This window comes from Engraulis encrasicolus, chromosome 5, assembly GCF_034702125.1.
Source record: "Engraulis encrasicolus isolate BLACKSEA-1 chromosome 5, IST_EnEncr_1.0, whole genome shotgun sequence".
NCBI lineage: Eukaryota > Metazoa > Chordata > Actinopteri > Clupeiformes > Engraulidae > Engraulis > Engraulis encrasicolus.
The window spans coordinates 50,094,798-50,118,080 of record NC_085861.1 but is presented as its reverse complement, the minus strand read 5'-3'; the positions used below and the strand labels follow the sequence as shown (position 1 = coordinate 50,118,080).

The following is a 23,283-nucleotide window of genomic DNA, read 5'->3' as shown; positions in this document are numbered from 1 at the left end:
ATGCGTGCTCTTAATGCATTCATTGCCCTTCATGCATGTGTTGCCCTGCATAGCCACAACACTGTCTAAGGTGACTTGTTTGTTTCATTATGTTTCCATGTGACATGATGTTGTATTGGTAGGCTACAGTATGTGACAATGACTGAAGTGCCATCCAAAAATGGTCTGGCCCATCCGAAACAGAAATTCTGGCGCCGTGGCTGCCCCGTCAGGAGCCCAACCCCCCCCCCCCCCCCCCCCAAAAAAAAAGCCCTAGGGCCCCAACAACCCCTTTGCCTAGGGCCCCCAAAATCCTAGAAACGGGCCTGAATTTCAGGGATTTCAGTATACCCACTTATAATTGGTTCATCCATTGTTTTGAATAGCACAAATATATGCAGTATACCCCCTTCAAAAATGCTCAAATATACAGTATACAAACCATAAAAAAGTAGACTACACCACTGGTTGATACAGGCCTGATCTGTTCAAGCGTGCGTTTCTGCGTTACGTGGAGCGTAGGGCTTCTGCCGTCATGACGTATGCGCTTCGAAGACGTTGCTGACGTGTAAGAAAGGAAGTAGTTAGCTTTCTCTGCAATCCTCTTCATGTTAAACATTACTGAACCTGTGTCAGATTCTACAGTGGGATGTATAAAGCTGTCATATTAGTTCTAATAACCAGAATTGATGTTGGATAGACACCTCAAGGTAAAATCTAGTGCTGTATGCCTTTGGGTATTTTGTTGTCAACATCAGAGAGGGCTGTGAGTGAACAATGCTAAGTTAGCAATCGATAGCTAGAATTTTTGACCATACATTCTATCTAACCATCCAAATAGCATCGCTGCGTTGTTTCTCTGTGACAATGGCCTTCGCTTGTCTCCAAGCTGTATGTCGTCCACATCGAGTGTCATAAAGCATTGTAAATGTATACAAAGTAGAGAAAGTTCGCTAGTTATTGCCCAACTACTCACATAGCCTAGTTAGCTAGTCAATATTAGCTGAACGAGCTGCCAATTTAGTTGTTTGACATATGCTACAAGGCAACGCAACGTAATTATTTGTGCATCAACAATCCCCAGAACTGTCTCCGTGTTTGGTGTCGTTTTTAGTGCACTGTGTATCCCGAAACGACAAGAGTAGGGCACTGTGTTCTGCGTTCACTCTTTACCTATAAAGAGATACAATAGCCATCACGACCTGTCATCTTTCGACCACCCTGGCATATGCCGTAGGCCTACATTCTCTGTCGCAGAAGAGGATAATGGTGCACCACCTTATATCTGCTTTCAGTGGTAGGCTAGTTCAAGCAGTGATATATCCATCTATCCTCTATTATTTCCTATCCTTTATTTTATTTTTTTGCATTAGCCCCAAGTCAACATAAGTTTCGTATCATTGTCCTTGGCTTGCAGATGTGTCCATTTTCGCACTATAGGTATAACACGTGGCAGAACAGCTGCCAAATGTTGCCTTTAGTTTCTTTCTAGAGCTAAATTGCAGCCTACACTTGAAGAGTCCAGCATACATTATGCGACTGTGCACTGTGATTTATCTCCGTAGCGCGACTGTAATTTCTCCTTTTAAGTTATGTGTGATGCTTGTGCATTATTGTCGTCGTTGGTGCACTCAGCTGTGTGCATGTTGTTATGTGGGCATGGTCTGCAGAACTGCTGGCCCATAAGTTAACTTGACTTAAGACAATTGAACAAAGTCTGCCAAAGCCAATCCCCAGGTCATTTTAGCCACTCTTATTCTCTGTATTTTTCCTATGTTTTGACCTGACTGCAGACAAGAGGCCTGACATATCAAATCACCAAGGGCATCAACCATGGGCAAGAGGAGGGTTCCTGACTTGTACCGAGCCCCTTTCCCCCTGTACACGGTGAAGGTGGACCGCAAGTCTGGATTCATTATCACAGCCGGTGGTGGTGGGGCATCCAAAACCGGAGTCAAGAATGGGGTGGTAAGTAAACTAGTGAGGGATGTAGTGCTTGACACTGGCACCTGCCAACCGGCCAAGAATGGGTAAAACTTGGCCGCGACTAGTAACAATTGTAGTCTCTGCAAGGCATGAGGCTGGAGGATTTGGCTGGAGGAAGTTGATAGATTTGAAGACAATATTTATGAGTAGAAATCAAACTCGTTCCTCCCATCCTTTCCTGTTGCTTGTAGCCTCTTACCTTGTTGTCGGCCCACCTCCTTGCAGAAAACATGCAGCGACGCATGCCAACGTTGACAGAGTAACTTTTCGGGGGCTTTTCCCCATTCAACATCCTGGTTGCAAATCTGATTATGACCTCCTGTGCTTTTGCGAAGTAGTGAATAAAACTTTGATCATTGACCTCGAGCCTTGAGAAGTAGTGAATAAAACTTTGATCATTGACCTCGAGCCTTGCATCACAAGGTTACAAGATTGGTAGGGAGGAACTAGTTTGATTTGGACCCCATATGAATGTATTTGCCTGTTTATGGCTTTGCTTGTTTGCTTGTCTGTTTATGTCTAGCACTTCCTGGGTGTGGAGCTGGTGGGTGGGAAGCACAGTGCCACGCTGCTGCACTCCCACGACACAGACACCCGCGCCACCATGAACATGGCGCTGGCTGATGATGTCATCGCTGCCGGACAGGATGGCAACTGCAGCATCATGCGCTTCAGGCTGCGCACACCCAAAGACGGACGCAAGGCTGGCGGTGCCAAAGACGGTAAGGGGACGCAGCACTGTGTATGTGTACAGTATGTGTATGTTTTGAAGAGGGAATGTCTGCGCCTCAGCCTTGGTGGTGCTCACAGTCGAGGACAGCAGTATCGAGACAAACTGGGCTACTTCACAGTGACGAGACCCAGGGATGACTGGAGCACTCAGCAACTTAGAGCTTTTTTATTTTGGTGCACAAAGTGACAGACGTTTCGGCGCACCTGCGCCTTCCTCAGAGTCCAGAGTCTGAGGAAGGTGCAGGTACGCTGAAACGTCAATCACTTCGTGCTTCCTGTGTACTGTACGTAGTGCAGTATAAGCAGTTCCATTGAGTATTTCAGGGTATACTGTAACACCAAACACTGTCATGAAATCAGAGCAAAGTCAGGTTCAGATTTCTGATGGGTTTTTGGTTCCTAGTTTGTGATCGGCTCCTGATTTCCCTTGCTCCTTGTTAGGCCCCAGTGAGAATCAGGGTGGCGCGAGGAGGCGTGGAGGTGGCAAGGGGGACAAGAGTGGGGCAGGCGGGGGCGACAAGGCCAAGGAGAAGGAGAAGGACATGAAGGACGAGACGGTGCAGCTGTCGGTGGAGCAGGTGGGCTCGGTGCTGTCCGACTCCAGCCCACAGGACCCGCTCCAGAAGGTGGTCCGCTTCAGTCCCGACCTCAAGCTGCTCCTCACCGGAGGCACCGACGGATACCTTCGAGTGTGGGAGGTGAGAGGAACACAATGTGGTGTCTTGCACTGTAAATGTCTGGATGTGTATTGTATATACAGTGAGGAGAATAAGTATTTGATCACTTGCTGATTTTGTCGGTTTGCCCACTAATAAAGACATGATCATTCTATAATATTAATGATAAAATGTATTCTAATATGGAGAGACAGAATATCAAAAAGAAAATCCAGAAAATAACTTTGAAGAATATATTTTAATTGATTTGTATTCCATTGAGGAAAATAAGTATTTGAGCCCCCTAGTCAAAGAAGACAAAATACTTGGTGGCAAAGCCCTTGTTTTCTCATACAGAGGTCAGATGTTTCTTTCAGTTAATGACAACGTTTGTGGATATATTAGAAAGGATTTGTGTCCACTTTTCTTTGCAGCAGTTGTCATCTCTAATGACTTAAGTTGTATTGCTGTTGTAAGCTTGCCAAATGGGAGCTTCTGTTCCTTCACAGGATTATTATAGGGTTAATGTTTGGAAACTGTCTAGGCCACTTCATGGCCTTAATGTGCTGCTCTGCTTGAGCTACTCCTTTAGCTTTGTTGGGCTGTATGTTATGGATTATTATCATATTGGGAGGCCAATCCATGACCCACCTTCAGTCTAGTGGTGGTGGGAAAGAGGTAGGCATCAGTGTTAATTTCGTCAACCATGACTATGACTAAAATATTTCGTCAATGCCCTTTTTTGATTTTCGTCATTTAGGCTAAGACTAAATTGGGAAGGCAATGACTAAAATATGACTAAGACTAAAATTGATTTTCGTCATTGTGACTAAGACTAAGACGAAATTTTAAAAAGCTGACGAAATTAACACCGTTTTTCAATAAAATTTAGAAAAAGAGAACCAGTGTGTGAAGAAGGTTTATTCTGTACAGTCAATGATATGTTATAAAGAGAAGCCGTGCGCGGAGAGGGTTTATTCTGTACAGTCAATGATATATGTTCAGAAGAGAAGCAGTGTGTGGAGAAGTTCTATTATGGACAGTGTCGACTAAAATGACTAAAATGACTAAAAATTGACTAAGACTAAAATTGATTTTCGTCATTTAGACTAAGACTAAGACTAAATTGGGAAGGCAATGACTAAAATATGACTAAGACTAAAATTGATTTTCGTCATTGTGACTAAGACTATGACTAAATCAAAAAAAGCTGACAAAATTAACACTGGTTGGCATGCAGCATGTCGTTTACATGTCTCCCTCCATCCATTTCTTGACGATGTGAAGTTGTCCTGTGTCTTGGCCAGACAAACAACCTCAAAACATAATGTTACCACTTTCATTTATGATGTTGGAGAAGGTGTTGTTCTTGGGATCATAGGCAGCATATCTCATCCTCCAAACACATTGAGTTGTGTTAATGCCAAACAGTTTGATTTTGGTGTCACCTGATTCCAGCACCTCCCAATCATATCCTAATCCAGTTTGATGTTCATTGGCAAACCTCAGGTGAGCCTGAACAGGTTCCTTCTGAAGCCGGGGTACCATACATGCACTGCAGGATTTTAATCCGTTGTGGTATCAAGTGTTTCCAATAGTTTTCTTAGTGATTGAGGTCCCAGCTGCCTTGAGATCATTTCCTAGCTCCTCCCATACAGTTTTAAGGTGCTTTATCTCCTTTTTTTCTGTTAATTAAATTCCCACAAGGTCAAATCTTGTATGGAACCAGAGACAGGCCTAGCATTGATGAGTGATGATCATTTTGTATGTCCTAAAATTAGGAAGAAATGCACCAACAGTTTGCTCTTTAATATCCAGGAGCCCGTTTCAGCCTTGTTGAGTTCTAAAATCTTGTCCCTGACATCCTTTGACAGCTTTTTGGTCTGTCCCATGTTGGCGAGTTTAGTTTGATTGATTGACTGATTCTATGGACTGATTCTGCAGATTCAATGTGTCTTTTGTGCAGGTTACTATTAACAGGTGTGTTCAATTCAGTGAACAAGTTGATTGGAAGTGCCATTTGATCTGCAGGATCAGAACTCTTAATGGTTGGCAGGGGATCAAATACTTATTTCCCTCAATTAAATATAAATCAATTATTATATATTCTTTAGAGTTAATTTCTGGATTTTCTTTTTGATATTCTGTCTCTCCATATTAGAATACATATTATCATTAACATTAAAGACTGATCACATCTTTATTAGTGGGCAAACCAACAAAATCAGCAAGGGATCAAATACTTATTCTCCTCACTGTAGGTACTCTAGGTATAGACATAGGTATAGACACAGGTATAGACATAGACAGTATAGACATAGACAGCACACATACAGTTCACCTAAAGTATGTCTCTGTCTGCATGGGAAAGTAAGAAACGTAATTTCAATTCTTTGTATGACCTGTGCATGTAAAGAAATTGACAATAAAGCCGACTTGACTTGACTTGAGGGTGTGAACACCAAAGGGCAAATTGAATAGGCGCCAAAGGATAAAAAAATGTATTTGGGGAGAAATGGAGGAAGGATTTCCTTTGTTTGCAAAAGACATTCATTAAATAAGGCAACGTTGTGATAGTACAGTAGGTCTTCAAGCCAATCACCAGTGTGGGTCCTTTTTCTCTTATTCTGACAGTGTCTTTCAAGATGCCTCAAGACGTTCTTTGATAAAAACATTGCCTTCTTTCCCAAAAAATCTAGTCTTTTGCAAGCAGTGTGGAACTCCCCCCGTCAAAGACGAAAGAGCACTGAATACATGTCAATTCAAAATGGAGTTCCTCTGTTTATTTAAATCCCTGCAATGCTCTAGTACAAAAGTATCGTCAGAGATCTTATAGACAGAGATACGTCATTCTAGTTCTTTTCCGGTATCCACTTTATGTCGGGTGAACGCCCCTTTTGGAGACCTTCGGTTAGGAGACCTTTGGAGTCCTTAGGTTGAGAATAAATGGAGTTCCCTTAGCGCTTTAGATGGCGGTAGCGCACTCCTTGTGCAAACAACTCAAAAATAGAAGAAGAAGGAGGGGACAACGCCCCCTTAGGAGACCCAACTTGAGCACAGGCTTTTGCATTGGGTGGGCGGGTTTTGAATCCTTTTTATTTATCCAACCTCTTTGCTTTAGTCATTATTATTACTACGAACATGTTTGACTTGGCAGGTTGATGGCTTTGACAGGATTTTTCTTACATTCAATGTTTTGTTTTTCGTTTCCCAGTATCCTGAGCTTAAGGAGATGTATAATTTCAAAGCACATGAAGGTGAAATTGAGGACGTCGACATCAGTCCTGACAACAAGGTAACAAATTAAATATTTTGTTAAAGGGACACTGTGCAGGAAATGGTCAAAAAAGGTACTGCGGCTATGTTGCTCATTGAAACTGGGCTGCCTATTGCCAAATTTGATCTTTACATGAAAGTTTACTAAGCAATAAACAAATATTTTCTAGTATGGTCCAAGTAGAGTAATTTTTGCAGCTAAAATTTTTAGCTAAATGGTTATTTTTGGAAATTCAAAATGTCGGACCATGGAGAAGATCCCCCTTTTCATGTATGAAAAGTGCCATTTTCGCAGTCATAATGAATACTTAGAATTTGATGGTGGTGGTAAGTATTCATGAAAAAGGTAACATTAGTGAATGGGCAACATGAATTCTGGAAATAAACAACTAAAAATCTCACACAGTGTCCCTTTAAAGTTTGGAACGGGACTTAAAGGACCAGTTCAGTCAATTTCAATATGCTGTCGTATTGCTCACGCAACCCTTGACTTGTCAGTACCCAGTGGTGCCACATTTTTCGGCTGAGCCCTTTCCGAGATATGAGCTATTCTAATGGGGGCAGCGTTTGTTTACATTTTTTAAAAAAATTAACATAGGCCTACTCCAAATACTTTCTGAAAAGGTACCGCTGTTTGCTAGTTGTCTGCTGATGTTGTATAACCTTTCGGATGTTTTTGGGAATAAATAAAAATGTTTTTTTGAAATGTAAACAAAGCGCTGCCCCCATTACAATGACCAAGATCTCGGAAAAGGCTGAAGAAGAAAAAAAAAACCTCAGGTACTGTCAAGTCCAGGGTAGTGTGAGCATTACAACTGCATGTTGAAATTGACTGAACTGATCCTTTAACTTGATGTAAAATTGGCAATTTTATATTTATATTTATTTTTAAAAATCTTATCTCAAGAGCCTGAATGCAGCGTCTATGTTGCTCCAGGCGACTAGGTCAATGCAGTGTATGCACAGCATCAGGGTTAAATGGGTTAATTAATTATTGCATGCCCATTGCCCATATTTTTTTTAACCAAACCACATCCTCTTAGATTGTTTCAGGTTGATCCCTTCCTATTAAATATCAAAGAGCACCAAAGAGGAGTTTCCATTCACACACCATCTGTTGTTTGTTTGTACCTGCCTGTTGTTTATGCAGCAGTTGGTGAGTGTCGGCCGGGACTTCAGCTGTAGTGTATGGAGCAACGGCCAGCTGTCCATGGGCCTGTGTTGGCATGAAAACATGCCCCATATCACAGAGAAGATGTACCGCTACCAGTCCTGCCGGTGGGTGGCTTTGGGACATTACATTTGGCAGACACTTTTTTTCCAAAGAGACTTACTGTCGAGGACCTTATCATAGCATACAACACTTGCAGATACAAAGTGCACATGAAATATACAGAACAATAAGTGCATATACCAAGTAGGGTTAGTGTTTTTAACTTGTTTTCTTTTGGTATGGTTTTGGGTACATTAGCTCAGAGCTATTGTTAAACTGCAGCTCTTTACAAAAACATCCCAGTTTACTACTAACCCATACAGGCTTGGCATAAAGGGATAGGAAGGAGATCTACAGTATAATGTTTATTTTAATTACTCTAAGTAATGCTTCTGGACTAGATTATGGTTATGTTCTTCTCTTAGGTTAGGACAAGGTAGTGGTAGTGTTTGTCATGCTCCTGAATGGCAGAATCTGATTATGATATGCATAGTAATAGTTTATTTATTACTAGTTAAGTAAGTACATATTCTTAATCAGACGAATAGAGAAAGGAACAGAAAATGGGATTAAAAAAGTGTATGTGTGTGTATGTGTGTGTGTGTGTGTGTGTGTGTGTGTGTGTGTGTGTGTGTGTGTGTGTGTGTGTGTGTGTGTGTGTTTTTTTCTCCTTCAGGTTTGGTAAAGTCCCAGACCAGAAAGACGCTCTGCGCTTGTTTACAGTCCAGATCCCCCATAAACGGGAGCGCAAGCCGCCGCCCTGCTACCTGTCCAAGTGGGACGGACGCACCTTCCTGCCCCTGCTCACCCGGCCCTGTGGCAACGAGGTCATCTCCTGTCTTGATGTCAGGTGAGACTCCTCAGCCAATCAGTGGCCTATGCTTCTAAGGTGCTGTTTCCACGTGCAGGATATTTTTTTAGCAGGGTATTTTTTTCTCCTGTTTAGGTGTAAACGCAACATGTGGATAAAAATAAATCCTCCATTGTAACAAATGTGTTTCAACCCCCTAAATAGGATATTTTTTTCTCCTGCTTTTTATACCTGGATTTTTAATATCTGCTACGTGGAAACGGAGGGCTAAAACCAATGTGAAACCAATGCAACCAGGAGAAAAAAATATCCACATATAAAAATATCCAGCTACGTGGAAACAGCACCTAAGGTGCTGTTTACACATATCGGAATGTTTAAAAAAAAATGTATTGGCAGAGGACGCGCTCAACTTCTTGGAAAAACGAAAAGCTTTTGGGTGCGAGATAAAAAGCGTCAACTTAAGGAAGAAGAAATCCGCACTCACAAACTGCGTCTCATTATTTATTTATATTACCACCATGTCCAAAAAGCAAACGCGTTTCGGCTAACAAGCCTTCATCAGTGCGTGGTAAAAAAAAATGTATGCTGTTTAGATGTAAGCACAACATGTGGCTAAAAATGCAAACTTCTGAAATGTCTAAAATCTGCATTTTAGCCTCCTAAATAGGATGCTTTTACTGACTGATTTTTTAATGCGGATTTTAAAGCTGTTTACATGTCAACAGAAGGCCAAAACCAATGAGTTTTCAAAAAGATCCATATACGTGTAAACAGCTTGTAAGACAGTGTTTACATATACTGTAAATGGATATTTTTGAAAACTCATCGGTTTCAGCTTCTTTTAAAAAAGAAATCTCCATTTAAAACTCACTTTTTAAACACAGATTAAACGTATCTGCATTTTAAAATATCCGCATGCGTGTAAACGGCATCTAAATCATTGCTCTGCTTGTTTCCTCCGGCATTGTTCCTTGGCTCTTGCCCCTTCTCCCGTGGAGGACACAACAATGTCTCTATACTGTCAAGCAGCTCAGGGCAACTCTTTTGTGTTTTCCCTATTCAATATCATGATCGCAAATGAGATGAAAATCTTCTGGAGTTGTGTTTTCGCAAGATAAAAAAAGAAAAAAACTTATCTGTACTGATGTCATCGAACTTGAGCCTCGCGTCACAAGGCTGGAGGAAATCTCTGGAGGGACAAGTTTTAAAGGCAGCTATGGTGTGGTATGTGTGTGGGCGCGCGTGTGTTTATGCTTGTGGGTGTGTATGTGCAAGATGTTTTCTTTGAATCGTGTCATTTCTTGCCCGTGTGTGGATTGGATTTTGTTGTGACGTGTGTCTTCTGCCACAGTGAATCTGGCACATTCCTCGGACTTGGAACGGTCACTGGATCAGTAGCCATACACATTGCCTTCTCACTGCAGGTAAACACACACAAACACACACACACACACACACACACACACACACACACACACACACACACACACACACACACACACACACACACACACACCATGTGGCACGTCACAATTGCAATAATGTAACAAATACCAATACTAAACTGTTACTTTACTCCTATGACGTCTTGGCACTCTGGAGAACAAAAACAAACCACAAGATAACAACACACTTGATTTTTGCTTTCACATAATGAAAAATCTCTCTCTAAAGAGATGATTGTAGAAACTATCTATTTTCTGATACATTATAAAGTTCGTTAAAATGAGTGTGCTTTTTAAATTGTTTTTCGAAAACATTTTTCTCATTTTTCTCAAACATTTCTCTCTTCGCTGTGCGCGTGTTTTTGTCATGGGTCCAGAGGCTGTACTACGTGCAGGAGTCCCACGGGATCGTGGTGACAGACCTGGCGTTCCTACCTGAGTCCGGCAAGAGCCAGGCGCTGCGGGGGGACAACGAAGTGGCCTTGGTCAGCGTGGCCGTGGACAGCCGCTGTCAGATGCACACCGTGCCAAACAGAAGTAAGATTAGGCTGCTTTCTCTCCGTCTTTACAATTCTCACCACACATCTAACTGTGCTAGGAGAAATGGTAAACCATACATACGTAGACTTCTGACTTGACACAGATAGACTTGTGCACTCAGACATGCAACACAGAATAAAATGTCTTTTTTAAATTAATAAATGCACAACATACAGCAAAGAATAATGTGGGTTTTTTTTAGTAAATAAATGCATGCACAGGCACACATCTCATACTTAGATCACTCTTTTGTGTTGTCATCTGTATATTGTTATGTACTCATACTGTATGTTGCTGTGATATAATGCAGTGTTGTGTTTCCCTGTCCCCCTATTCACATGTGCCTCTCATCTCGTCCCTTCTCCTCCTTCTGCTCCTCCTTCTCCTCCTCCTCCTCCTCCAGGGTCGTTCCCGCTGTGGCTGGTGCTGTTCCTGTGTGCAGCCATGGTGGTGGGGGTGCTCCTCCTGCTCCAACACCTCTTCCCAGGCTTCATCTAACGGGGCAGGGATGGCTGTCTGTGGGGATAGCCAGGGCAGGACTAGGCAGGACCAGGCAGGGTAGGAGAAGGTAGGGGAGGGGAGGGTAGGAGAGGGAAGGAGGGCATCTGGACCAGCTGTGGTAGAAGATGGCATCTCTTCAGCCACTGCAGTGTGGATGGTGGTGGTTGCAGTTGTAATGACAATGGGGGCGGCAGGGACAAGGACAGTGGCTGTGGCTGTGGTGACAAGGGGGAAAAGTGACAGACTTTTGCCTGGGGCTGTTCTCTATCACTTTGGAGCTCTATCCTGAGAGCACGTCTGGATCTCAGCAGTCTGCCGTTTATGGACATCACCACCAAGGCTTTGGGAAGACTGAGACAATGGATGCAGCCACAGTTCTATCCTTTACACTGTCTATCTGTTGCCTACTGCTGCCCATGCTCCCACAAAACATTCTCACACACACACACACACACACACACACACACACACACACAGACACACACACACACACACACACACACACACACACACACACACACACACACACACACACACACACACACACACACACACACACACACACACACACACACACACACACACACACACACTTACTGTACCGTCCTCTATACAGCATCACAATCATGCCTCAGCAGTTGAAGGGAAATGGACACATCAAGCAAGCTTGAACTCTGACCTGAGGCCACAGCTTCAGAACCTTGGACAATAGACTTTGTGATGTAAGATAAAAAACAAGACGCACATAAATGTACACATCATTTTTATAAATATCAATGCTTGGTGTTTGTAACTGCTGCTACGGTTGAGCCCTGATATCTCTACTCAAACCCCCCCCAAAAAAGAAAAGAATAACAATGCCAGTTGATTCTGAAAATTATAGAAAAGAAAGGTCTGATGATTGATTGCTCCCATGCGATTTTGTAGGGAAGCTTTTTATGCACGCTTCAGACATTGGAATCGGGACCCCTATTTAAATGTGAAAATGTGAATCGAAATGAAGATTATTTTCCACCTGATATAATCCCCCCCTACCAAAAAAGCCTCAGGAATTTTACCTTTAACTGTTAAAAAAATTAAAAAGATCTTAGTACTTAAAAAAATATGTTTTTGAAATGAGTGTATGATCACACCTGGGTTGCTTGTTGCTCCTTGGGTGAGGAAGCTTATGCAGTGTAATTATGCACAGTGTGGGGACTGTCGCCCATTGCCTGTTTTTATGCTAGATATTTAAATACAAATGTACAAAAATATACTAACAATTTGAAATGATTGAGTTTCAGTCTGTGTGTCATTTTTTGTCCTTGCTGACCAATTGAACAGAAGTTACTTCTGTGTAGTGTAATTTTTTTTTTTTTTTTTTTTTTTTAAAGGTGCACTGTAGGATGGTGGCCAGAGAAGGTATTGCAACTGTGCTGCTGTCCACGGCACAATTGAATCTTTTCATGAATATTTACTAAATAATGAAGTAATATTTACTAGTATGACCAAAGTACATGTAGGTTTTGCAGCTAAAATGTTTTATTTCTGGAATTCAAAATTATGGACAATGGAGAAGACTGAGTAAGACCCCCCTTTCCATGTATGAAAAGTGCAATTTTCCCAGTCATAATGAATACTTAGAATTTGATGGTGGTAAGTATTCATGAAAAATGAAGCACTTGCGAATGGGCAGCATGAATTGTGGAAATAAGCTACTAGAAATACTGTATTACATAGTGCACCTTTCAGGGAAGCACTTGTTAATGCACTGAATAAAGATTACCGCTTGAGGGCAGCATGTGACTGACATACCGAAATTAAATAATATCGAAATACAGTAATACAAACTGAGGGAATAGTAATACAAACTGAGGGGGATCTATTCTTTATTCAGCCATACAAGCAAGGAAATTCGTTTATATACTCGAGAACCATACAGCAAGCAGGACATGTGTCAAAATGCTAGATTATGTACGTGTTGATAGCGGAATGATGAGCGCAGCGGCTTGTGTTACCTAGTCGGAATCTTTTCAAAGCTACACCGAGGGAAAAAATGGCGACCTCCGTAAGGAAGCCACGCGTGAGTGCTGAGGAGTTTGAAGGTAAATATTTTTAACAGTTCAAAGTGCCTAATGTGGGTGGTACAATATATACACATAAAGTTTTGCTGTAAAGGGAAAGCCATTTAACCAAATGTTAACACACATCTGTAAACTAAGCTCACAGGTCTGCACGAAAGGTTGCGGCAACTTCCTGACACATTTTGCAATCATTATTCTTTTTAGAATAACGACCAGTAACAAATACATTAGGATATGAACATTAAACTATCACAGTTCGAAAATAGATCACGACTAAGATCTCTGTTTGCATTACACGTGGACGCTAGGCAGCAATGTTGTTTAACTATCTTGATGGCCATGGCGTGATCTTCTGCTTTCAATGATCGGAAAAGCTTTTCAATTCCATAGTTGGGGAGACTGGTGGATTCTGGACGTCGTTGGGTTTTTGCCCTTAAATGTAATTAACTGCTCTGTCTGTTACCAGATATTTAACCAGGGACGAAAGTGTCGTTTATACAAAGTACCTCCCTTTGTTTGTCAGCCTGTTAGTCAAACGAATGATTGTATTCAATATGGTGTGTTTTGTCAATGGTTATGGGACTTGACGCTGTGTTGCACAGGTTTGTGTCATTTCCCACGAAGGTGCCATTCTCACCAACATGCCAATCTGTTTGTTTCCAAAGGATAACTCATTGCTATTGGCTAATGTGTGAGTCTTTCTTGCCCTTTACATGGCAAGCACTGCAGTCCTAGATTTTGACTAACGTGTTTACAGTTGTTACTGTTGGTGTTAGTCAGTACAAGTATGCTATACAATTACTGAAGTTGTGGGAGACAACACAGATGACACTCTGTCAAATTGGCTTCTGTTTTGGATTTAGACTCAAAAGAGGATGCGGAAGCAGTAGAAGAAAGTGGCAGTGAGGAGGGGAGCGAGGATGGCGAGGACGGATCAGATGATGACGAAGAGGGGAGCGAGGCTCCGCAAGATGACTTTGGAGCCAGTGATGATGATGATGATGACGATGACGATGACGACAATGATGATGATGACGACGACGATGATGATGGAGAAGGGGATGAAGAGGTAGCTGGGGAAGACGGCAGTGATGATGAACAGGGAGATAACGAGGAGGAGGAGGGTGGTGATGAAGAGGAGCAGGGGGAGAGCAACCCCAACGCCGGCTGGGCGGACGTCATGGCCAAGATCCTGCAGAAGGAAACGCCCAACAGCAAGCTGGTGATCCTGCAGAAGAACAAGCAGCTGGAGAAGAGGAAGGAGAAGGCCAAGGAGGAGATGCTGGAGCGCAGGAAGCTGGTAGGCAAGACAAGGGTGGCGGGTTCGAATCCTACCCTGGGATGTGCACACATCTACTCCTTTGAACATTGAATCCTCCTAAAGGGTAACTTCAACCAATTTCAATATGTAGTTGTTATGCTCACACTACCATAGGCTTGTCAGTAACTGGATTTTTTTTTCTTCAGCCGTTTCCGAGATCCTGGTCATTGTAATGGGGCAGGTGTTTGTTTATATATATATATGTATATATGTGTGTGTGTGTATATATATATATATATATATATATATATATATATATAATCTTGATTTATTCCCCAAAATGTTATGCAACATCAGCAGACAACTAGCAAACAGCGATACCTTTTGGGGAAATATTTGGAGTAGGCCTATGTTAAGATTTTTTAAAATGTAAACAAAAGCTGCCCCCACTAGAATAGCTCATATCTCGGAAAGGGCTGAGTCAAAAAAATGCAGCATCACCGGGTACTGACAAGTCAAGGGTAGTGTGACCAATACAACGGCATATTGAAATTGGCAGGAGTGCTCCTTTAACAGCAGGATGAGTTTAGTGTGGTATTGAGGGTGGCTCAATTGCGGGGGAAAATCAATACAATGATCATTTCAGTCATAAAATTTTGTTTACTAATGGAGCAGTCACATGATAATATAGGAGGAGGTATAGTGCATGACTGAGAGGAGTGCTAAAAAGGCTGGAGTAACACAGTCATAAGGAAGAGGACACTTATTGGGACGCTTATTGTTCTCACTGTACATTCATTTTTTTCTAATAGCATGGATCATGGCAGCACAGTCATTCACGCCATGAGACGCCCTCCAAAATTGGTCTGAATGTGCAATGCATGGTTTTAGATTTGTGCATAGGACTAAGTATATAATGTTTGCATGTAATTGCTGCATTGGGACTGACATTAGAGAATGTTGGTTTAAGGTCTTTGATGTGGACATGTGTGAAGCAGTGTGACTTTGTCAACAGGTTGACAAGCGGAAAGCATGGGAGATGATTGGGCGTGTCAAGCCAGACATCGTGAAAGACAGAGAGATCGAGAGAAACATGCAGAGAACCGCAACCAGGTGAGGCTTATTTCATTTGGATTTGTTTTTTCCGTGTTTTGACTTTAATTTTAGCATGGAAATATTTTATTCCTGAAGATGGCATTGTTTTCTCTTGTTCTGTTCTTAGTCTTAACTGACTATCCATATTACTCTGTAATTATTGTAGCATGAAAGATTCTGCTGCAACTCCTCTTCCATCCATTTGTACTCATGTCATGAGCATTGGACATCATCACCATTGCACTTCGTTAGCACCATAACAACAAAGTTGACTATCGATTATGTTACTTCCAGTGATGAAATTCTTTGTTTCTAATCCTTTTCTCCGTTTTTTTCCCCGTCAGTTTACTTGATTTTTTGAACTGACGGTCTTGTATGGTTATGGACATTACTCCAGCAAATAAATTGACTTGAATTGAACTGCACTGAGAGTAAAACGCTGATTTCATTGGGGCGTGTGTCTTGTTTGTTTGTGTCTGTCTCCAGAGGCGTGGTGCAGCTGTTCAACGCGGTGCGTAAGCACCAGAAGGACGTGGATGAGAAGGTGAAGGAGGCGGGCGGCTCGGAGAGGAAGAAGGCCAAGATCCTCTCCTCCGTCTCCAAGAAAGACTTCATCAACGTGCTCAGAGGCACCGAGGGACCCACGGAGTCTGCAAAGACACTCAAGGCAGAGGTGAGAGAGAGAGAGAGAGAGAGAGAGAGAGAGAGAGAGAGAGACGGAGATGTGTGTAGTGTACACATTAGCGTCAGCATTTTTATTGCATTTTTACGTCATTATATTGTTTGACACATTTCTTCTTGGAGCAGGCATCAATCTTAATTATTTAAACCTCTGAGGATGTTGGCCCAAATGTTACATTCAATGTTTCAAGAAGGAGGCCACACCTTGCATAGCAGTGTTTTTTATTGCACATGATATTGTTTGAAAATGGCGAGAGAGACAATATTATCGATTATCGCAATAATTTCTTGGCCAAGTTATCGTCTGGCAAAAATTGTTATCGTGACAGGCCTAGTGCCAGACTTAAACAGGATGGGACTAAAAAGAAAGAAGGTCCTTAAATTGTGCTTATGTGTTATGTCATTGTGCATAGTAAACAATTAAATCGGCATGTTATCCTGCACAGGTAAAGGAGGAGGAGGAGGAGAAAGGGAAGCCGGCATGGAGTGTGCTGAGGGACGACTACATGATGGGAGCCTCCATGAAGGACTGGGACAAGGAGAGCGATGAGGAGCCCGGCAGTAAGCAGGCCGGGGCAGGGGACGACTACAGCGACTCGGACTGATGCTTGTTAGCTCTCTCTCTCTCTCTCGCTCGCTCGCTCTCGCTCGCTCTCACTCACACACATGGAATCCAGGCCAGGGAACCAAGATTCGGTTGGGCTGGAACGAGCTCCACACACACACACACACACACACACACACACACACACACACACACACACACACACACACACACACACACACACACCATCTGGATTTTCACAACTGCAATAATCTAACACATTTATTAATATGTAACTGTTGCTTCACTATTACCACATATGCGGCAAACTTGGGAACACACACACACACACACACACACACACACACACACACACACACACACACACACACACACACACACACACACACACACACACACACACACTCTATCCTCATTTGAGGATGGGGATGAATATTTTTCAATGGACTGTTATTTTTTCTGCATTTTGTATACTAAGCAAATGTGACAGACTTTTTATGACATTTGTTGCCCGAGTGTCAGCCTGAAGTTCAGCGTGGCACTGACAACCTGACTCCTAGTTAGGTCTGTGTGACAGAGGGACCTGACTCTCTGATGTGAAGATCCAACACATGAGAAGCAGAATAGCCGGACACAAGGATAAGACAACAGAAGTGTCTTCCTGTCCCACTTTTACACCAACCGTTTTGGATCATTGACATGTATGACTGTTTTGCCCATTTCCCCAAAATGTCTGATTATGTGTAAATAGTATCTGTTTGGAATTGTAGTTCATTGATCTTGATGTGTATCAGTGCAAAACACTGAGCAAACAAGTTTTCTTGTTGCCAAAAAAGTACATTAAATTTTTGTCATTTAAACCCATCTCCAGGAAGGAGGATTTGTCTGTGCGTGGTGGTTGTTCCTGAAAGCACAATTCTTCCACTTTTCATTTCATGAATCAGAGTGGATTAACAGAAATGTTTAACAGATTGAATACAATTAAGATTTGAGATGCATTTCGGGTTCCTTTTGATGTCATGAGATTCAGTTCCTAATGCAAACTACAGAGAATGAAACCGCTAAACCTACGTCATGATATGCTCTGCCATTAAAAATCGTGTCGAATGAGACACACATTTTAATCCGTTCCAAATTATGCAATCATTAATTGACAATTGATAGACCTTCTGGTGGGCTGGCTCTGATGTAGGCAGAGAAAGGGAGATAAGGCTCACTCGGATTGGTCCAGCCAATAATCTTGGAGTTTCGCCTTTTTGGGACAAGCTTTGAATTGAATATTATTATTTCCGGCAAAAAATTATAAAGCAAGAACATTTTTGTATAGTGGGCAGCTCCATTGAAACCCATTCATTTTTCACTTGTCTGGTGGTGCTGCAGCTAGTTAGCGGGCAACGAGCAATTTCCTGCGAGACTGAGCCTTTTCCATTTAATTCTAGAGATTCTCTGATGAAGGCTAGATGAGTAGAAAAGTCGCGTGCGGACGATAGGACTGGTCCCCATCATGGATGATCCGAAAAAGCCAAAGATACAGCGAGATAAAGGAGCAAGCTCCGATGGCAGCGGTGATAGCAAGTATGAAACATGGCTTTAGAAAGTTATTAGCACCTACAGTAACTGCCTTTTGTTATTACATTAATGAAATTTGAAAGTTCGGCACGTGCAACTTTTCACCCTCACCAAATTGTGTCCACAGACCGGAGCGAGATGTTGTCTCCATGATGTCGAAGTACTATGATGGGGTCGAGTTTCCTTTCTGTAATGAAGTTTCGAAGTATGAGAGGATTGCAAAAATTGGACAGGGGACATTTGGGTACGTCTTATTTGTGGACGAGCATAATAAGTCTTGTTGTACTTGCTGGTTTTGTAAGCTATCCCATTTTAGACTAGGATTAGCGTTAGCCTGTCAAATCCACTTTATTTATCAAAACAAGTACAGAATGGGTCCAATCACTGTTGCTGTTGTTGGTATGGTGATAATGTACGCTTAAATTGGATTACAATTTGATTTGTAATCATGGGCTACATTGTGATCTAGGTGTAGTTCAAAGTGCCTTAAGTTCTAGCTCTGATTCAACTACCTGGGACCCATGCCCCTTCGTGTCACAAATTAGCTGCTACACTGGCCATCAACACCCCACTGCCTCTCTTTTCGCAGTAGGCTACGTAGCCTTCAGTTGCTGCATCTGATGACATGACATCCCTTGTATCCAAAAACCTGTGCACTGCAATGCTTCCCCCATTTTGTTTGGCTATGCCAAGTTATACAACTATTTTAAATGAAAGCCATATTTGGTATCTGACTCTGGTCATCTGTGGGTTTTAGGGAGGTGTTCAAAGCCAAACACCAGGAGACTGGGGTAAAAGTGGCATTGAAAAAAGTGCTCATGGAAAATGAGAGAGAAGGGGTAATACTGTCCATTACAATCCAGTTTCATATTCATTATTACACTGTATGCAAAGGCAGGGGGAAAACAATTGTGGTATGTGTATGCTAATAGTTTGCCTTTCTACATTTTCTTTTTAGTTTCCCATTACCGCTCTTCGTGAAATCAAGATATTGTAGCTCCTCAAGCATGAAAATGTGGTGAACTTGATCGAAATATGTAGGACTAAAAGTAAATGACCCATACCTTTTTACTTCTCTTTGTGTGTTTACAACCCCTGGGCCTGTAGTAGGCTACTGCCCAATTCATTGCTGAGTAAAACATGGTTTTAATTCAAGATTTAGGCCTACATAGCATTTTACATGCATAGCTTAAACAAAAGGGATGGCTTGTTTTTAAAAGAATGAATTGTTTACGAAAATGCCCTTATACATGTGAGCAGAGCCACAGTGTGTTGTGCCTCTGCTTTGTATGTTTGTCTGTCTCCTGCTTGACGTCATGTTTCTCATCGCAGCTACTCAGTTCAACCGCTACAAGGGTAGTATATACCTGGTGTTTGAGTTCTGTGAACACGACCTGGCAGGCTTGCTCAGCAATGTTCGTGTCAAGTTCACCCTGGCTGAGATCAAAAAGGTCATGCAGATGATGTTAAATGGCCTCTACTACATTCACAGAAACAAGGTAGGATACCCTTCCGCTTTGACCATGTGCATCCTACAACTTGTGAAGTGAAAGCCCAACTGGGAAACTCCAACTCCCATTGTCATTGTGACACAGCACTTCACAGCACACAATGTTCACTGCACACAATGAAATTGCATTTGTGCCTCACCTGTGCAAGGGAGCAGCCCCCAATGGCGCCCGAAAGGGAGCATTGTGGCGGCACGGTACCATGATCAGGGTATCTCAGTCATGGAGGAGGATGAGGAAGAGCACACTGGTTAATTACTCCCCCCACCAACCTAGCGGTTCTAAGTAAATTTGTTTATCTTGGACTCTTCAGATCACACGACATGGTTCCAGTGACCCATATCCTTGGTCTGTTCATCTCTCTTGAGACCAAGATAAACAAATTTGCTTTAGATGGTGTCAAGCATGTGTGGTGGTAAACAAGTGAGTTTTACAAAAAAGTGAATCCTCTCAATAGCCAAGCATGGTAGTGGGACTGACATGGTTTGGGGATGCATGAATGCTGTCAAAGTTGGCAATCTGAAATACACCTAAAAGAAACATGCATGTCAACATGCACTGTGACTACTGAAGCAGATCATGATATTCTCCTTAGGATTGCATTCAAATCTCACACCAATCTATTTAAGCCAGGTGCACACTCAAAATGTAAAAGTTCAATGAAAAGAAAGGTTGAAACGCACACCGATGACCTCCCTTTTAATCCCTTTTCATTTCGAGACGATTCGAGCCAACATGGCCCCTTCTCTACTGGATTTCAATGTGGGGTGTACTCACTTTTGTGGGTACATGTTCAAACATTAATGGCTGTATTTTGTTTTTTTCTGAGTGAACAAGAAATTTAAGCGGTTAAATATGTTGTTAAAAGGTCACTAAACATTGTGTAAAGGCGGGTAAAGGCGATGACTGACTGATTGGCTTGCTTGGTAGATCCTGCATCGGGACATGAAGGCGGCCAACGTGCTCATAACGCGGGAGGGTGTGCTGAAACTGGCCGACTTTGGCCTGGCCAGGGCCTTCAGCTTTGCCAAGAGCAACCGCTACACCAACCGAGTGGTCACCCTGTGGTACAGGCCTCCTGAGCTGCTTCTGGGTAAGAAGGATGCTTGTTTAGTGTGTGTGTGTGTGTGTGTGTGGTAGGTGTTTGGATGCATCATGAGATGACATATTTTCAACCGTTTTGACGTGTGCATGTATGCAGGTTGTCGTTTTTGCTTGTCATTTGCTCCTCATTTGTGTAAAAACGTCTGCAGGGGAGCGAGACTACGGCCCTCCTATTGACCTGTGGGGCGCGGGGTGCATTATGGCTGAGATGTGGACACGGAGCCCCATCATGCAGGGCAACACAGAGCAGCACCAGCTCACCCTCATCAGCCAGCTGTGTGGCTCCATCACGCCAGAGGTACGGGACTCACTAATTTCATGCCCTTTTCGTACTTACGTCTTGCGTCATACGACCTTAACCCTAAACCTAACCCTAAATCGTTTGTTTGAAATATTTGATTACCATATGAGGTAAGACGTAAGTACCGAAAGGGCCTGAAGCTAGTGAGTCCCCCAGAAGTACGATGGCATTACCATCTCCTACCAGCAGAGGGCCTCAGGGACTCAGGGACTCACCCTGCGAGTCTAAACTTGGCTTGGATATTGTATTCAGAGTAGAATAGAATAGAAAAGAATGGGGTAGAACACCCTTACTGTTATTATACACAGTACATTTTGATTTAAAGTATACCTTAAAGATGCACACAGCACAAGTTTAAAAGTATAAATTAAAGGACCACTTCTACCATTTTCAATATGCTGTTGTATTGCTCACGCTACCCTTGACTTGTCAGTACCCGGTGATACTGCATTTTTCGGCTCAGCCCTTTCCGAGATCTGAGCTATTCTTATGGGGGCAGCTTTTGTTTACATTAAAAAAATTCTTAACATACTGTAGGCCTGCTCCATATACTTATCCAAAAGGTATCGCTGTTTGCTAGTTGTCTGCTAATATTGCATAACCTTTTGGATGTTTTTGGGAATAAATCAAGAATGTAATTTTGAAATGTAAACAAACAGCTGCCCACATTACAATGACCAGGATCTCGGAAAAGGCTGAACCCCCCCCCCCCCCCCCCCCACGTATTGACAAGTCCAGGGTAGTGTGAGCATTACAACTGCATGTTGAAATTGACTGAAGTTATCCTGTAAAAGTACTACTTAAAACGATGACACCAAAACAGGCTAATAAATTATATACAATTATGTGTTCGCTATACAGTACGTGCTAGTAAAAAGGGTCATCACAAAGTAGCTGAAATAAACAATTTTTTTTTTGGCATTTTGTTAATTGCCCATGTGGATTTACCGTAACTACTGCCATGTCTTGGCCAAACTGGGCAAATTGCCATGTCGAGGAAGTACTTCATCGGACAAGTTGTTTTGATTTAAGGCTTTACCTAACAATATTGGACTTCCCTCTAAATACTACCTTGTGTGTGAGAGTGGCACTATTTACCTTTTGGCTGCTTTGGGCTTTGAGCATTGGGCTTCAAGTTTTTGGTTCTTCTCGGTTTAGCCTGTCCTTGAATTGAATTTGCATATCTTAATGTCTACATAGGTGTGCGTGCGTGCACGTGTGTAGGTGTGTGCGCACGTACCCTATGTAGTGTAATGAACTTGACTACAACATGCTGCCGACACTCCTCTCTTGCTCCACTCAAGGTGTGGCCCGGCGTGGACAAGAAGTACGAGCTCTTCCAGAAGATGGAGCTCCCCAAGGGCCAGAAGAGGAAGGTGAAGGACCGCCTCCGCTTCTACGTGAAGGACGCCCTGGCCCTGGAGCTGATCGACAAGCTGCTGGTGCTGGAGCCCAGCCAGCGCTTGGACAGCGACGACGCCCTCAACCACGACTTCTTCTGGACCGACCCCATGCCCTCGGACCTGAAGAACATGCTATCCACCCACACCACCTCCATGTTCGAATACCTGGCCCCGCCCAGGAGGAGCCGACACCACCTGACCCAGCAGCAGCAGCTGCAGATGGCGGCCAATCAGAGCAGGCAGCCCACGGCGACTAGTCAAACAGAGTTCGATCGGGTCTTCTGATTGGTTGGTTGATTGGTTGGCTGACTGTCCGTTCCACTGCTTTGGGAAGGGGAAACAGCCTTGCGCATTTGGTTGTAAACGGTTATTATCACTGACAAAACAAAGACTCTAGCCTTAAATCACGAGTTCTTCATTGATATCGTTCTCAGTTTCTCTGTTTGTGTTTTCACATTGTTCAGGCGTAGTGCACATTTGGTTGCAAATTATCATCACAGGTGGAATACCTCAAGCTTAAATCACGCGTTCTTAATGTTTTGTTTATGTTTTCACTTTTTTCACAATAAACCTTCCGTCACAATGATAATA

The 23,283-nt window shown here is 42.7% G+C and overlaps 2 protein-coding genes and 1 pseudogene across 2 annotated transcripts; all 3 read left to right on the top strand.

Annotated features, from left to right (window-relative positions):
* Positions 1–536: 536 nt before the first annotated feature.
* On the top strand, positions 537–12,414 carry preb (prolactin regulatory element binding). Its single transcript, XM_063198312.1, has 10 exons — positions 537–689; positions 1,773–1,947; positions 2,489–2,687; positions 3,139–3,395; positions 6,568–6,648; positions 7,780–7,907; positions 8,519–8,692; positions 10,008–10,080; positions 10,479–10,638; positions 11,045–12,414. Exons 2-10 carry the CDS (start codon positions 1,813–1,815, stop codon positions 11,137–11,139), a joined length of 1,302 nt encoding a protein of 433 aa, XP_063054382.1. The 5' UTR covers positions 537–689; positions 1,773–1,812; the 3' UTR covers positions 11,140–12,414.
* A 686-nt stretch (positions 12,415–13,100) lies between these two features.
* Positions 13,101–17,671, top strand: rrp15 (ribosomal RNA processing 15 homolog). Its single transcript, XM_063198311.1, has 5 exons — positions 13,101–13,226; positions 14,069–14,505; positions 15,482–15,579; positions 16,048–16,234; positions 16,689–17,671. The coding sequence occupies exons 1-5, from the start codon at positions 13,178–13,180 to the stop codon at positions 16,845–16,847; spliced, it is 930 nt and encodes a 309-aa protein (XP_063054381.1). The 5' UTR covers positions 13,101–13,177; the 3' UTR covers positions 16,848–17,671.
* A 554-nt stretch (positions 17,672–18,225) lies between these two features.
* LOC134448645 (cyclin-dependent kinase 9-like) lies at positions 18,226–23,283 on the top strand (annotated as a pseudogene).